This window comes from Nicotiana tabacum, chromosome 8, assembly GCF_000715075.1.
Source record: "Nicotiana tabacum cultivar K326 chromosome 8, ASM71507v2, whole genome shotgun sequence".
NCBI lineage: Eukaryota > Viridiplantae > Streptophyta > Magnoliopsida > Solanales > Solanaceae > Nicotiana > Nicotiana tabacum.
Window position 1 is genome coordinate 21,651,320 of NC_134087.1, and position 18,113 is coordinate 21,669,432.

General features: G+C 34.5%; 1 protein-coding gene across 1 annotated transcript; it reads right to left on the reverse strand.

Moving 5' to 3' along the window:
* Window positions 1–1,550: 1,550 nt before the first annotated feature.
* Window positions 1,551–12,316, reverse strand: LOC107809675 (B3 domain-containing transcription repressor VAL1-like). Its single transcript, XM_075219079.1, is given in 13 exon segments — window positions 1,551–2,472; window positions 2,986–3,053; window positions 3,511–3,624; window positions 3,836–3,885; window positions 4,023–4,261; window positions 4,264–4,438; window positions 4,531–4,607; window positions 4,877–5,051; window positions 5,189–5,285; window positions 5,609–6,240; window positions 10,541–10,657; window positions 10,733–10,814; window positions 11,722–12,316. Coding segments are annotated over 13 exon segments (2,664 nt in total). The 5' UTR covers window positions 11,835–12,316; the 3' UTR covers window positions 1,551–1,747.
* Between the last annotated feature and the right edge of the window lie 5,797 nt (window positions 12,317–18,113).

An 18,113-nucleotide genomic window follows, 5' to 3' on the forward strand; every position in this document is an offset into this window, starting at 1 on the left:
TGATATCCATGAAGTATGTTGTGGATCTTCTTGAAGTATTTGATTATCGAGAATTATCCGGCCACTTCTTGATCTCTTTGTGAATATCCTGTGAGTTTATGGGATTTTCGAGATGATCCCTATTTTTGAGATGCCTGTGTTAAGAGAGTGTATAACCCTTTTTATATGAGTGACTTAGGGTTAAGGTAGAGTAGCTACCAAGATAGGGTTTCGGTAGAGTAGCCTCCAAGCAATCCTAATAAACTCCTAAAATTTTAAGAGTTATCTTGAACTTAGAATTTAGAATTTAGCTTGATCCGTTAAAATTTAAATGTCTACATAGCCGATGTAAAAATAATATCCCAAAAAAGTATAAATTTTGTATATTCTTTGTATATATATACATTATGTATGTTATATCCAAAAATTATACAAATTTTATATACTTTTTCGACTAATAGATATAAATAATTTATAGCGCGGGCTAAAAGTGATAATATCCTTCCCTATTTTAATTCACTGAAAAACTTCCATATAAGTTCCAACTCTGGCCCAAATTTGTTCACCTTTTTATAAGAGGAAACAGTTAAAAGAACATCAATATTTGTTTTTGAAGATAGAATAATTGTTCTTTTGAACATGCTATAGTAACCCATTGTACTAAGACAACTAAACAATCTATATATCTATATCTATCTAACTTTGGTAGTAGAAGAGGTGATGCGACACATCTCTTAGAATACGCAAAAAAAATTATATATTTTTTCGACTACTAGATGCAAACAGAGGCGGATCTAGAATTTCCGAAGAATGGGTTCATCATTACTTTAAAAAAAGTAAAAAAGTTGGTAGGGGATTCGATCCCCAAACCTTAAGGCTATTGGAAATAAAAGACCAAAACCAATGCACCCCTTCATCTCTTTTGACCATGGGTTCCATCAAATGTATATATCTATTTTTGCCAAATTATGTACATCATATCTATACTTTAACCCAAGAACCACAGGTTCACGTGAACCACTTTTTAGACTGTAGATCCGCCTCTGGATGCAAATAGTTTATGAACGCGGGCTAAAAGTGATAATATCCTTCCCTATTTTAATTCACTGAAAATACTTCCATATAAGTTCCAACTCCGGACCAACTTGCATCATCTTTTTAAAGGATTATGGATGTTTTTATTGTCATTTGTTACATGATTATGAAAGTTGTTATCTGCAAAAAAAAAAAAAAAAAAAAAAAAAAAAAAAAAAAAAAAAAATATGGCATGCAATGGACCAGAGTTTCGCATCAAACTCCCTATTCTACGATACAACAGCAACAACAACAACAATAAAGAACCCAGTGTAAAACATACCTTACCCCTGCCTGCCTTGTGAAGAACTGAAGATAGAGATGCTATTTCAGATAACCCCGGCACAAGGTAAAAGTAAAAGAAGCAGGCATACGCACAACGCGTAGTATCTTCACTAAAGTAAAGTGGCATGCCTAAAAAGTTCAGTTGAGTAATTGTAATACTAAATGCTGACATTTTAAGATAAATCCATCATTTCATAATGATAGAGTAGAGATTAACAAAAACACCTTTTCCATTAGAAGGTACATGTGAGAACCCACAAAAAGTGAAGGAAGGGAGGACAAAATAGACTCCTTCAACTGTGAGTATGTATAGAGCAACAACTATGGGGTTGTGAAACAACACTATGTATATATCTTAACAAAAGCTCAAACAATTGAATAAACAAAAGAAATAAAATATCTAGGGAATTTACCCTTCATCACCTTTATTCTCTTGTTCAGCATCTGCAGTTTTCATGAATCCATTATCAGGATGGTTTCCTTCACTCTCACCGGCAGCTCGTGAGAGCAAAGAGTCTCCCAAGCTCTCGAGCCCGTTCTGTGTTAGATACTCCAGTGGAAGGTTGGTAGCATTAACAAGGGATGTCATGGTCATTCCAGCAGTGGCCTCGACTAGCATGTCATCGTCGCGATTAGGGTGGGAGTTCAGGTCCAACTGTCCTTTTCCGGCTCCAAACTCCTCCATCTGATCCCCGTTTGTATCCCTTTCGTTCTCTGAAAGATTCATGTGTTCATTCTCGGATTGATTCATATGAAGCAAATGATCAGTTCCACTTGCCCCGTCTGTTTCTGACCCATCTTTAGGAGGAACCTGATCCTTCGCCTGTGCAAGCTCCGCTTCTCGTTCTGATTGTTTCTTCTTCTTACGTAGCATGAGTGTCTTAAACCGACGTTTCACAGTCAAGCAGACATTGCACTTACATGTCGGCTGGTGCTTGCCTTTTCCACTTGGAGGCTGAATGCAAACAATGCAACTGCAACCAGGGCGATGCCGAGGATGTTTAGTAGTGGCTCCAACTGAAGGCTCTCCCAAATCACCAATATTATCTCCTAAAACAGCAAGTGTTGCCAAGGCATCTAGACCAGAAGGCTCACAATCTTCATTGTTTTCTACAAGTTTTCGCCTCTTAAGATCTGGAATGAGGAGACATTAATAGTGAGTGACCAAATTATATAAACAAAGGTGATAACCAAGACAAACCAGTCCGGGAAAACAACTGCTGCAAGAGTAGCATGAGAAACATATACGCATTTTCATTTATTTGATAGTTAAAAAAGAGACTTCGTCGGTAATAGGTTGATGTTGTTTCTAGCTATAAATTTTATAGGAACCAAAAAGTTACCCGGCCCAGTAGTCAAAGTATAAAACTGACTTGCACATAGAACAACTTTTCCTTGTGAAAACTGACTTTTTAGCAACCGTGACCTCTAAGAAACTGTTACTAAAAGCACAACCAAATCTTAAATTCTACAAGAAATTAAACCCACTTAAATCACCCATCGTCATTCTTGTCCACGTATAAAAATTTCCTTACTACTTCATGATCATATGCTTGTGAACATTGCATGTCATTAACAAAGAATCAAAATGAAAAATATATAGGAATTGAAGATTTCTGCTAAACAATGAGGAAAAATATTCAATACCCTTGCCAACTCTAAAGAGAGCTTCCAGTTCCCTCGGATTAATCTCATCAGGAGCAGCACAAGAGCATCTGTGAAAAAGTAGTTGGCAGTAAAGGGTTAGAAAATGTCATTCTTCGGAGAGTATCTATCCAATCCCAGGACAAAGGTATACCAGAGCTAGCTCACCTATCAACATTGACGAGGATATACAACTAAAAGTAATCAAATGAAATAACAAAATTTGCTTAGGCAACCCCCCCCCCCCCCCCCCCCAAAAAAAAAAAAAAAAGAAAAAAAAAGCAAATGCATCTGAAAAACATGGCACATTCATCTAACACCAACATCTCAGTTTGCACAGACTCCCAATATCATAGTAAGAAGTCACTAAATTGGTTGAAAGGAATTTTCCCTAGTTTATGATTTACCTACCGAGGAACCACAATATGGGCAAAAATCTATTTTTCTTTTTCCTCTTAGGAATGTGATATAACAACCTAGTCTCAAATATAAAGCCAAAATGGGAGATGGATGGAGCCAGATACAGACCTTCTTGAGTCCCAAATATTGTCCGAACAAGTCCACTTTGCAGGAAGGAGAACATGCACCGGCAATCTACGCCATTTAGAGCAGCTGTCACATTGAGCCCATTGCTCCTGATCCCTGCACAACAGTACAACAGAAATTAGCAATCAGCTTAGCTCATTGGAAAAACAAAAATATCTAGCACATAATCAAACAGTGAAACGGCATAAGTAGTTCAAAGGTATCATGTGACAGTTTGCACATTGAACGAAGTTCACTGACACTAGTTATTAATCATAATAGAGAACTACAGATAAATTTCACTCAGTGTAGTCAGTTTTTCCCTTACCCAGAAGATCGGGCAGTAAATATCGTCCTCTTTCCAAATACTGGTGGTTCCTGTAGAAAACAAAAAGAGCATTAGGCATTAAGCTTACTACTGTCGATCATTGGCTATCAAAAAGGAGGACAATGACAGAAAATTAAAAGAAAGGGAAAATTTTTAAGTAACACTTCTACATTTGGGTTGCACGTACTTCATATTCCTCAAATTCATAGTCCTCAATCACAACAACGGTAGGCTTGGAAGTCGGAGGTGGCCGTAGCAATTCTTGTGCTTCTTCCCAAGTGATTCTAAGTTCCATAACATCATCAGCATGCATAAGAAGCCTCTTATTTTTGGACCCTATGTTTCTTGCCTTTTTCTTCTCTGAAATCGGCACTTGCCGGTTCACAGAATCATCACTAGTCCTGCCTCCATTCTTTTCATGTTTCAATGAGAAAAAGAATTTGTATTAAGGGAAAGAGCAAATTCAAATGCTTGCTTAGCAAAAAGACCTAGAAGGTTTAGAGTAACACTCACCGGAAGATTTTCGGTCATGCCAGTGAATGAAGTTTCTGCAAAGCCACTGCCATTGGGAAGGACATTGGGAAGGATAGACGGTTGAGGATCCTGTTATTTGCATATGAAAAAAGGGAAATAAAATCACTACAATAACTTGAAAAAGAAAGCTGGCTATAGCAACCAATATTTTTGTAGGTAACCTGCATGTCAGCATTGTTCGTTGCCTTTCGAAATCCCATAACAAGCTTTCCTCCCGGATCTATTCGACTGAATATCACTACAATAATAGACCATAATCAGTAGATATCACTATCGAATACAGAGTCCTTCATGAGCGAAATATGTACCCGATCCACAGACCTCTTCTTGCCTTTTCTCTTTTATTGGGGAGGGGGGGGGGGGGGTTGCGGAGGAACAAGTTACCATTTCCATTGAATTTAAAAGAAATAACAGATGGAAACATGCAAGAGAATGTTTTACAATTACTACAAACAGGGTTGGTCATATGAAGATTTTTTTTCATAAGAAGAAAGAATGAAGAGTTACCGGTATCACCAGCTTGCAATTGCATATTCTGTATACAAGGGGTAACACCCTCCAAAACATACATCCGGCTGTTGTTATTGGGCCAAAATCTGAATTGAAATGTCCACTCTTTACCCTTTATATCCTGAATCCTTATAGGTAGACCCTCAGATTGGTTAATTGGAGGAAAGTACGCCTGCATAGGAATTGGCATTGATGACGCAAAAAAGGTGCATCACAAGCTAACCATTTGAGACCATAAAGATAACAGGCAAGATATCATATTGTCCAAACTTCACAAATTACAAAACATCTGAAGAAGTAAGCTCTTACCTCAGCACATGCTTTGGGCAGAACCAGACGGCCTATTCGACCAGCGTCACTGGCACTTAGGACCTTCTCAAACAGTGGTACAATAGTGGATTTTAAACTGAAATTGCAGTTAAGTAAACATAAATGATATCAAAACTGGGGGAGGGAAAGTAAAAAAGAGCCATAAGTAGAGCCTCTGATCCCTGCAGAGAATGAATTTTTTAGCCTCCTTGAGTTTTCACCATTTTAGGGTTTAAATTTTTCTTTTAGGTCTAATATTGCTATTTTACCTTCATTTCATTTTTAGCAGGGCTTATTTGAGGAAATTGAAATTACAAAAATCAGTCGCATATATACATAATAGTTAAAGAATCCCAATTTGATAAATAGGGGCGATATACAACTCAAAGATAACTAATAGTAACCTTTTGACAAGGATACTCTCCAGATATTTGTTGCAACTCCTGGTCTGTAATCCTAGGCCAGTATCGAGGCAGTAATTGGTTGCGGCCACCTCGGCCTTCAGCGGGCGGCCTTGCAACCCGTGTCTGTGAAGTCATTGCTTTGTTTGATTCAGAACCTGAATTGGGGCTAGGTTTGGGGGGCTTGGGCAATATATGGCGTGTCCTTTGGCCCAGTTGAAAGGGAGAACTTTTGCTTTGTTCCCTTCCTTCAACATCTCCACCAGGAAAAGGCTGTGCTGAACTTGAAGCACCAACAAGAGTACTCAATGAGAAATTTAGAGACGGCTGATTGATCGATTCGTACATATCTTTAACCCCTTGGCTTTGTCTGTCATTATCAGGCTTGCCAAATAGAGAAGCTGCTCCAACGGGCTGCTGGTTTAGATTTGAAAAGCATGTGCTGACATTACCAATGGGAACCATTGTTTCTTGTTTAATGTCATTCTTTTGAGTTTGAAAGAGTTGACCAGACTCACTGGTCTCCACTGGCTTGCTCAACCGCATAACCCTTCTTTTGTCAAAATTATTCTCATCCATTTTATTCTCAACACCTAGTGGCTGCGTAGCCTTAGTTCCCAAGGTTCCATTAGGAAGATCATCACCAGGTATCTGCCAAAGCATTTCTTGAATTTTTTAAGACTCAAATTACATCTATTGAACATTATCTAAATTTGTTATAGAGTATACTTTTAGGGTGTGGAATTAGTAGTAAAAGAACATGTAAAGAGGACTTCAAGAAAACACGTAAAAAGAATTCCAATTATATAAGTGAGATAAGAGGGAAAAAAGACAGAAAAGAGAAGTTACTCATTAGTCAATATTTTGAACTCCAATGGGATAAGTGAAATAAAAGAAAAAAGGACAAAGAGAATCTATTCATTTGCCAATATTTTGAATTTGTTTATTTCTTTCAGGGACTGGGAGCTTTCTGGTGGGAGTGGTTCCTCTACTATGTGAAGAGTAGAAAGTAATAAATTATGGAGGCGGTCTAGAGTTTTCACGGCCGAAGTAGGAGTAAGGTCTATGTACACACTACACTCCCCACACTACACTCCCCAGACCCCAATTGTGGGAATTCATTGGACTTGTTGTTGTTTAGAGTTTTCACTGTAAATGGCTATTTCAGCATGGAACTTAACTGCGTTTGACCGAACTCTTCTCCCATTATTGGAGACAGCGAAATTTGATGCTGTATTTTTAGATACTTGCACAAATCTTTAAAAAATTATGTAGATAATTTTCTTAGGACATAACAACTAAAGAGAAGACAATGTATTTAAATAACCAAGTACGCTAGCCATGAAAGAGCATATATCATATATGAGAAGCGAATATCTGAATATCAAACATTAAAACACGCGAAAAAAATGTTAAAGTGGAGGGGGGATAAATTAATCTCTGGTGTGTCTGTGTTGCATTGACACAACACAGACACAACATTAGGCAATTCTAACAAAGTTCGAAATCAAAATTATTGCATGCTTGCTCTCAGTGCAAAAACAGTGTTAATTTGCAGAATTAAATGTGACGGTTTGAAAGTAATATAATACAGTGCTAGTCAGAATTTCACCATTGACAGCTATTTCAGCATGGAACCAAACTGCATTTGACCTCACTCTTCTCCCATTATTGGAGACAGATAATTTTGGCCCTGTATACTTCCACAAATATTTAAAATCAACATCTACTACTACTACTACGCTTCAATCTCCAACTAGTTTTTTTTTGATTTGCACCGGGTGTCCGAGTCTCTTCGAGCCCCGACTATTCCCGGGGGTGCACAGGCCCTCGGCAAGGAGTTTCCCGCAAGTGCACCACGGTTAATTCAGGTTTTACCCAGTCCGATGGCCCTCAGAAATTGTTTGCACCCAGTGGGTTTCGAACTTGAGACCTTGAAAGGGAGCAAACCCCAAGGCTCAAGTCAATTGCCACCAGGCCAACCCCTGAGGGTTTCAATCTCCAACTAGTTGGAATCGCTTTATGGATCCTCACTGACTATTTCACTCTATTTGAACCCATTTGAAAGTACTATTCCAATGTTCATTAACTTGAGGTTCTCTACCTCTTATTACATATACATCTCTATACAGACTGAAAAGACTGAAAATTTTCATAGCATGCATCGAACCTAATATACTATAAGCATGTCATCATGTCTTAGCCTCGTATAAATAAATTTTCTAAGTACAAGAAAACAAAAATTATGAAAATCACCATGCAAGCATGCCAAGAAAGAGTAAACATCAAATTTGACAAGCTAATATGTGCACATGAATACTAAACGTTAATGACACACAAAAATAAAAATAATAGTTGAATGATTGGTTGGAGAAATAAATATAAATAAAAGAAAAGTACATATATACTTATTATATAGAAGTTTACAAATATTTTGACCCACTTACCTTTCTATTTACAACTTACTTGACCATTTCCTTCAACGAAATTCCTTTTCATCTTTCAAAATTTTAAAGTGCATATGACCAATTCTAGATTTTATAACCATTCTTTAATGTGATTCACCTTAATACCAACAATAATGTCCAATTTAATTCTTGATCCGTTCCAGAAAGTATGATGTCTTCCACAAATGATCATTATTCTTCCTCTAATAAATTAATCTAGAATCCCTATATTCCAAATTCTATGACATTCTTTCCATTTTGTGGCGTCCCAAATATTTCACACCATTCTACCAATAATATGTAATTTATAGACTCACTAATTTTTAGAATTTAGCCTTCTATTCTATTATTGATAAATCTCTATAACTACATGTTGATCATTTCGCTTGTTTTCTTATTATCTTGTTGTTATTAGTGCTTTCTTTTCTTCTTTCTTTGAGTCGGAGGTCTATCGGAAACAACCTCTCTATCCTCAAGGTAGGGGTAAGGTCTGCGTACGTACTACCCTTCCCAGACCCCACTCGCGGGGTTATACTGGGTTTGTTGTTGTTGTTACTAGTTTTTTGAATTCAAATCTATTCACCTATGAAGCTTATTAGATAAGAAAGTTTCTCTTCTAATCTTGTTTTTTCTACTCTAGTAATTTATATAATAGACAAGTCAAATGATATCTTAAACTACATGTTCAGCTACATGGTGTCACCTAAATTGAACGAAAGGAATAAAAACTTACATCTTAGTAATCATTACTCAATTTTTTTATGTTCCAAATTATTATTATTATAAACGCTTCCTTGGTTTAATAATCTTAAACATCTTATCTCAAAATCCACACAAGTCAAAGTAGGTATTTCTATTGGGATGATGGAGTACTTTTGACGAATTACTTCATTTTACTCATTTTTAGGTATTATTTTAACATGACCTAATAACTCGAATATATTTTTCTTTTCTTAAATCTTTTTTTTTTATGACCAATTTTTCTTTTCTTAATCCCTAAACTAGTTAAATGCGATAAATTTTTTAAAAAATAGAGCACTAAACATGCAAATGAATCATAACCCCTTTAAAGAAAATCCTTCTTGAAAGCTCAGGGACTTCAAGCTCTAACGTTCATTCTCCCTATAAGTGAGGTTACCAGTACATTTCGTGTCCACACATCCTCATATATTTGAGCTATTGCAGTAAAAAGTGTTGGAGAACAACACTTCCAATGTTTCTCCCTTTTTTTTTAATAAGTGCATTTATTTTATTCACAAAACAAATTGCACCAAGATGCTTACGATATTACATTTCTAGAGAGCACAGAGAAGCTGTAAAATTTTTAAAGCCATTCACATTTTCAAGTTCAAGCCAAAACTACAACGTGCTGAAGCATTTAGCTTTCTAGACAGTCTCATCCCTTCAAAACATCTTCAATTTCTTTGGTTTCCATAATGTCCATCCTATACATAATACCTTGCCATGCAATTTAACAATCAATCATTGTCTTTGGCATTGTCCATTCCAATCTAAACAAAAGAGAGAAACATACTCCACATTTCAAGTGCCACTTCACAGTGCAATAAATGCCTCTTTGGCAGGGGCATTTGTCGTTCATATGGGGGAACTGATTACCCTCAGCTGTTTACCAGCAAGGCGTAGAATCACTTGACTGAGAATTTTAGGCGGGAGTTTTGGCAAACTTCATCTACCATTGAAGATAGTTTTCCCAAATAAAGATTTCCTAACAGATGTACAATCTCAAGCTTCTGGTCATTACAGTGTCTTCTAAAATTTCGCTCCCAGACATAACTTTCATTATTTCTCTAAAATGAAGCAGAGAAATACCTATCAACGGTTAACCTAAAATAATCCGATGAAATATGAAACTCTACTTACTAAAACATATAAATCTATACGTCAAAGCATGAAACTCCTGTGATGTGGTTGATGCCTCAGACAAGCACCAAATTAGTTGTATATGTAACACAGACTTGTGGCCTAAACAAAGTTTGTGAACAAATGTAACGACCTACTGTAGATAGAGATTGCAATATTATAGGGGTAAATTGAAGCAACACCTTCCTAATTCGCTAGCAGAGAACATGTAATGTAAAATTACTCATGAAATCTAATGAACAACCAGATAAGAATAAGGAAGTTACTACTTGACCAAGTTATAGCTAAGCATTATTATCCAAGTAGTTCATGATATGATGACTAATTCAGATTCACAAAGGTACAATGATGAAAATGAATTTGGTGCTGCTACATATAAAGAATGATGAGTTAGTCTCATTGGTCAAGAATTGGAAGGCGCGAGACAGAAGACATGATAGTAAGGTTCTGGTGCACTTCACAAATCACAATTACGTGTGCATGCCAATGCTTCTAACCCACCGCTTCTCAACTTTACATATTCGGATTGTTTTTTTTAGTTTGATCAGATTCCACTGTGCATGTCCCTTTCTGTCTCACCAAATATAAAAAATAAAAAAATTACTCCTAATTAATAAGGATACCTGTATTGGTCTGATGGAATGACCATCCAATTGGCTTGCACAGTTTATACATGCAACACCTCCATAATCCATGTACTCGTACAAATATTTTGAGGCAATACACCCACAGTGGATAAGCTGCTAGATCAAATGAAGATAGAATCAAAAACACTAGTTAACCATGCAAATCTATAACACGATTCAGTGACCAACCTTTCTACACGTTTTACATTCCCTCCAACCAGATTCCTCAGAGTGGAATGTTTCACAGAAAACTAAATTCTCAAAAGCAGATCTGCAGTCAGAAATGACGAGACGTCACAAAACTTTGGTTTACTGATTGCATAAATAACTAGTACCAATAAATAGCTACGCAACAACATCACAAAAAGCAGAAGTCAATTATATGTCAAGACTGACGAAAAGGCTCTTCATTTGTGACCCTTGTATGATAGAAGGGTGAATGACAGAAATTAACAATAAAAATATGAGTCCGAAGCAACAACGATTTCATACTAGGGAGCTCTAGCCTCTAAGAAAGAAGTTGAATTCTCAGGCTATAAGCACGTATACTTCTGATTCCAAGAACCAAACAGTTGATAATGAGGTGGCATACCAATTGTCATGGGAAGAACAACAGAGCAAAATAGTAGTATTGCCTCATACTCAAAGTTATTTTCGGCAGTTATTATCATAGAACTCGATGTATTCAACTATAGCAACCATAGTGTTTAAGCGATAACATGGAAATATATCAGCCTAAAACTTAATGAAAAATCTCATCTTTATTTGCAACTACCACTAAACCATCATGTAAAATTCATTTTTCTCTACTTAAAAGCTTAAAAATAACAAAATGAGAACAAAAAGGCACCATACAATCCTTTGACTTATGACTCCCCCTCCTTCCTCCAAAGAAGTATTCTATTATTTCACTTGAAGACATAACTATTACAGCTCCTATTTGACAGAAATTGCAGATAACAGAAAAAATAAAATGCCAAAAATGTAACATTTGACTAAAAATCCTAAATTTAGGAACAATTTCCAAAATGCAACAAACAGAGAAGAAAAACAAAAATTCCCCTCTATTTCAGGGATCCAAAAAAACCCACATCCCCAAACTGCCCTTGCATCAGAAAATCTAACTGATGAAGAAAAATTAGTCAACGACAAAGCTAAAATTAGAACAGAAAAATTACCCGCAATTATAACAAAGCTTTGCAAATCCACCAGATTTCAAGCTCCAACCTTTCTTCCATTCAGACGACGTCGTTGCACGACAAAGCTCATTCATGCAAATCATTGACCCCATTTTAATTCCACCCAAAAAATCAAAACTTTAACAACAAATCTTATTAATCAACTCTTAAATCAACCAAAACCCTAAATAAAAACCGTTAACAAATCACTGACCCAGATCAAATAAACCCCAAAAAACTATAAAATAAAAAAAATAACTCCACCACTAAACATGCAAATGAGCATATAATTATAGAATCTTGAACTGAATCTTAAGCAAAAAAAAAGTGGGTCAAAGTAACACTGTGAAAAAAAATAACGGCGGTGGTCGGTGGCGGTGGTCGGTGGCGGGTTATAGTTTCGATGAAGATAAATAGAACAGAGATTTATAGATACAATTATACAGGTGCAGATTTACATATATATATATAGAGAGAAAGGAAGTATTGTAGAGATTTTTAGAGAGAGAAAGTTGCATGCAGCGGAGAAAGATAGCAAAAATGGCTGCAACAAAATGCATGCACGACACTTGAAGACACCGCAAGGTCGTCTCTTGTCTACTACTTACATAATTTTTTCTTTTTCATAGTTTTTAACCAACAATTAATCTTTATTTTTTATTTTGGTTTCTGTCTAATTTTCGGACAGTGATACGATGACTCTGTGCTTTCGTAGATTCCAATGTCTCTTTTTGGTATTATGACGTCAAAAATATTCAAAATTTGTAGTGTCCATGGTAAGTCAAATTTTACTATACTCAACATTGACTAAAATTACCCTAAGTAGGGTAAATTTTGACCCGGACGGATCTAGACTCTTTTTTTAATCAACAATGGATTTAGTGGGCGTTGGACATAACAATTGTACAATTTCAAAAAAAAAAATTAAATTTTTTTAAGTGAAAATGGTATTTAAAAATTAAAGTTGTATTTGAATATGAATATAATTTTGGGTTATTTTGAAATTTTGTGAGTGATCTGAGCGAAAATTTTAAAAAACAGCTTTTAGAGTTTTTCAAATTTTCGAAAAATTCCAAAATTTATCTTCAAGTGAAAATTGAAAATTTTATGACCAAACACTGATTTCGAAAAAAGTTGAAAAAAATCTTATGTCCAAACCGGCTCTTAGACTATCAACAAGAATGTATCCTGTCAAATCTTTTTAACTATTATGTAGCTCGACTTAAGAATATAAATAAAAAGCGTATTTGTATGTATTACAAGCTTTGATTTTTGATTGGTTTGTTTGTTATTGTCTTTTCTATTTATTTATTTTTGAGCCCAGGGTATATCGAAAATAACCTCTCTATACCTTCTTAAATGTAGGGGTAAGATCTCCGTATACACTATCCTCCTCATACTCCACTTGTGAGATTACAATGGGTATATTGGTATTGTTGTTATTGTATGTATTACAAGAACAATTTGACTACATAAATTATCTTTGTTCATGCATGCTAACATATTGATTAACTCTACTCAAATTCATTCACGTCCAATATTACAATGTAACATATTGAACAAGTCAAAACATATTACATATCTACATTCACTCTAAATAATTATGAAACACTTTCTTATATGTTTTTCATCTTATTTTTCCTTCAATGTGATTATGACTTAGAATATCTTATTGACCATGTCGTATGAACATTTCAATTGTGACAAGGAAACATATTTTTAAGTGGCATCATTTCACACCAGAACAAATTGTAACAGTGACCTCTTGAATCTGACTTAATCCATTTTAGTCTTAAGCTTTATGCCACTGCCCGACATTTTATATATTCCTTATTACTTTTAATATTTGCCATAATACTTTTTAATGTAGTTTCTAATTATTTAAATTTTACGTAAGAAATATATTAATGAGAAATTTATATTTAATTGAGACCAAAAAATTTTAGACTGCGTTCATCTTATCTCGAATTTTAAGTTATTAGAGAGTATTATACTTTTATTTAATTCGTTATATTTTCAACAACTCCAAATTCCTTCCTTTTTTAAAGGAAGAGAGTATATGAAAAGTGAAACTAAAATAAATACCATTAAGTGCGATGAAATTTTATAACTCCCTTAGTGTTTGCATTTTATTTTTTTATTTTTTATTTTTTGCTTCATTATTAAATCGATAGACTTTGGTCACGCCCAAAGCAAGCAGGTCAAACTAAAATCTGATTACAAATGACCTTGGTAATTAGATATCTTTCCAAAAATATTATGCAAAGACTAAGTGTCAGGTTGACAAATATTCTTCATATCTATGACTGTTATATTAGTCATAATCTGATCTTTACAGAAAGAGCTTCCCAGATTTATTGTTTAATTTTCTTAGTTTATATATATATATGGTTATATATGTATATTGCATATATTTATCATACACCCGTCAACTATTTTTAATTTAAGTGATTAAGTGAATAATTATTTAGGTTAGTTTTTGTACTACAAAACAAACAAATGAGCATAATCCGAGGGGTTATATAGTACAATTCGTCCGTCATTTTAATCATATAAGGGACAAGTTTTATACTCGTAGAAAATTCATGCAGACAGTTTGAAAGTAGCTTCAGAAAAACCTTTGTCATGGCTTCCCGAAAAGCCTCGCAACAACTTTATTTCTTTTATAAACAAAGAGTCAAGACAATTTATGTTGTATATTTGTCTGAAGTTAAAATAATATATCAATCCTCCTCTATATTTGTGTTTAGTTGATTTACTTTATAATTTTTATTTTATAATATAATGATAAATATATTTTCTTGGGAATAATGAGATAGGAGGCCGTTAGGGGAGAGCTGAAAGGTGGGGGATTAGTTATTATTTGTAAAATTAGTACTACTAGCTAGTAGGTATACGTCTCTAGTTTCATAACGTTTTTTAGAGCATTGGTATACGAATTTAACTTATATTTTAATAATACTTATATTACAATTTATTTTAACTGGTTAATGCGCCTAGCTACTAATTAGGGGTGTAAGTCGGGTTGGTTCGAATTTTATAATTACCAAATCAAACCAATTGTGTCGGGTTATTAAATTTAAAGACCAAACCAAACCAATAATACTCGGGTTTTTCCCTCTCTGATTTTCTCGGGTTTTCGGGTTATTCGGTTTTTTGGGGGATTTTTTTTTCCGGTAAAATTTTCGTAAAACAAAACATATAAAATTATGCTCAAAATATTTCTTTAATCCTATTAAGATACAATTATATAAAGTATTTTCCAAAAAAATAATACAAAATATGAGATGTGTCATGGCATTATCCTAAAATATTCAACAATAAAGACAATAAAAATATGTAATATAAATATTGCTAATTAAAAAGCCATAATAAAAATAAACATAATCTAAAGTACTAAGTCATGCTAAAATAAGTAGATTAATAAGGGAGTATTAATTACATGACTAAACGCTAAAGAAAAAATAAAAATAGGTTATGCATTTTTATCTAAATTATTGCAAAACAAAAAATAGATATTCAATACATTTCCGTTCGTAGTATTGAATTGAATATCTTTTGTTAGCATAAGTATTGATATGATTTTTGTTTGGGCTTTTGTTAGCATTACTTAATTTACTAGTGTTAATGGCTATAAAACTTATTGGAACATTCAAAAGTTCTAAGTACAACCTTGAAATAATACCTTAAAAGATAAAATTATGAACATATTTAAGAAATATTTATAAATTACATCACAATAAGTATATTTATATATTAAATATATCTAGAATTTCTATATATGTAATGTCGGGTTGGTTTGGTTTTGGTTTGACTTTCTTTAGTTAAAACCAAACCAAACCAATTATGGTCGGGTTTTTTCTTCCAACAACAAACCAAATCAAACCAAACCATAGTCGGTTTTTTTTCTCGGTTTGACTCGGATTATCGGGTTGGTGCGGTTTGTCGGTTTCTTTTGTACACCCCTAATTAGCTGCATTATATAGCTGTTATGACACTGTATCTTTATCGCATGCTGGGGCAGAGTTAGAGTGTCAGGAGCAGTTTGGTTGAACCCAGTAGCTTTGATTCTTACTTTGTATTTGTCTTAAAAATTTTATTTTATATATATATATATACACACACACAGTGGCGGAGCCACCTTATACGAAGGGGTGTCAAATGACACCCCTTCGCGGGAAAAATATACTATGTAGGTAGGTAAAAAAATAAATTATATGTATATATACTATGTATTGACTCCCCTTAATTTCCTGGTATATTTACTTTTATATATTTTGACACCCCTTAACGAAAATTCTGGCTCCGCCACTGTATATATATATATATACACACACACACACAATAACAACAACCCAGTATAATCCCACTTAGTGGGGTCTGGGAAGGGTAGTGTGTACGCAGACCTTACCCCTACCCTGGGGTAGAGAGGCCGTTTCCAAATAGACCATCGGCATCTTTCCCTCCAAGAACTTCCCACCTTGCTCTTGGGAAGACTCGAACTCACAACCTCTCGGTTGGAAGTGGAGGTTGCTTACCATCAGGATTAGAAACAACCTATGGAAGGAAGACATGATACATGTATATATATAATTTAGAGCCCGATAACTTAAAACGATTAGAATCTCAAACTCATAAACTTGAAATCCCGACTTCGCCTATGCCACCATGCATGTATCATGTCTTCCTTCCATAGATTTTGCTAAATTTGATACTAAAGTCATGCATTCCCCGGCTAGTATAGACAAATTTAGAATTTGAAATTTATGAATTACACCAAACACATCGAGTTAATACTATAATAATAATTGAACTCACAAAAAATATTTATAAATATTTGACAAGTTCTTAGTATATATATATATATATATATATATATGCTACGTATGTGCAAAACTTACCGGATGCGTGAATTGATAATCAAGCCTCTATATCCGCCCTGCCAGCTAGCATTTATTATACAAGTTTAACTTTTATTTCAATAATATTTATATTTCAATTTATTTTAACTTGTTTTAACATATAATATGTCTTATTTTTCATGTCATTGGTTTTACTTTTGACAATCTTATACTTGTATGTCTTTAGATAACTTGATAGTCGTAGATTTTTTTTTTGGTATATTATCAATATATGTATTGATCCCCCTCCCCACTCATGGTAGGGGTAAGGTTTATGTATACACTACCCTTCTCAGACCTCATTTATAGAATTATACTGGGTTGTTTGTTGTCGGTGTTGTTGTTGTAATATATGTATAGACCTGCTTATAATATACTTTGTGACCAATATTATATGTCTGTATACCATAAATGATGTTCATCCTCCTTTCTCTCTTTTGCTTTGAAACTGGTAAAAAAGAGTAAAGGGGAATAAATATTCGGTCCCATTCCTGCGTATTACTAAAGGACATGACTACTCTCACTATAGGAAATTGAATGTGCTCGTTTTTGTACTAAAATCCAAGTGTATGATTTATTATGATTTTTTTTCCTTGCATGTGTATAGCGGCTATGGGTTACAGATTTGGCAAAGTAATAGATATAGGGAAAAAGACAATAGTACAATAGTCCTGCCAAAGTCATTCATGTGCATTGCATAATTCGTAAGACAACTTAATATATAATTCAGCTGTTTTGTAATTTACTTATGTAATATCCATCCCATTGAGAAATATTGCTCCAACAGGAGTAGGTTAGGACAACTTGGACATGTTTTTTGTGCATACATATACAAACATTTGAAACCCAAATACTATTAACGTTTTTTTGTACTGCTGGCAAAGGCCACCCTAATCAGGTAGATCAAACATGTACTACTCCCATATCTACTTTCCTACTACCTGGGGATGCCTAATTGACGAGTTGGGTCGGATGTGGATGGGTCAAAATGGGTTAACCGGTAGATAATATAAATAATCATATTATCCATGGCTTCTTGAGTATGATCACTTTTGAGAGTATTTCTAATCTCTCAAATTCGAGGAATTCCCCAATTTGAGTATTTGCAAATGTAAACATTAAACCAATTGATCATCCATTAAATATCAATTTTTAAGTGGATAATAATATGAATCTTATCCATATTTGACCCATTTTTTAAAATTTCATTATCCAACCAATTTTTTAGTGGATAATATAGGTGGATAACTGATTTTATATTAATTTTGCCACCACTACTAGTGTCTACTTATAAGCAAAAGGGCAGCCCGATGGACTAAACTCGCGCTATGCGCGGGGTCCTCGAAAAGGCCGGACCGCAAGGATCTATTGTATGCAGTCGTACCCTGAGGATATTTTCAGGCCTTAAACCCGTGACCTTCTGATCACATGGAGACAACTTTACCGGTTACCGCTTATAAGCAATGGGAACATAATCATATTAGAGCTTAC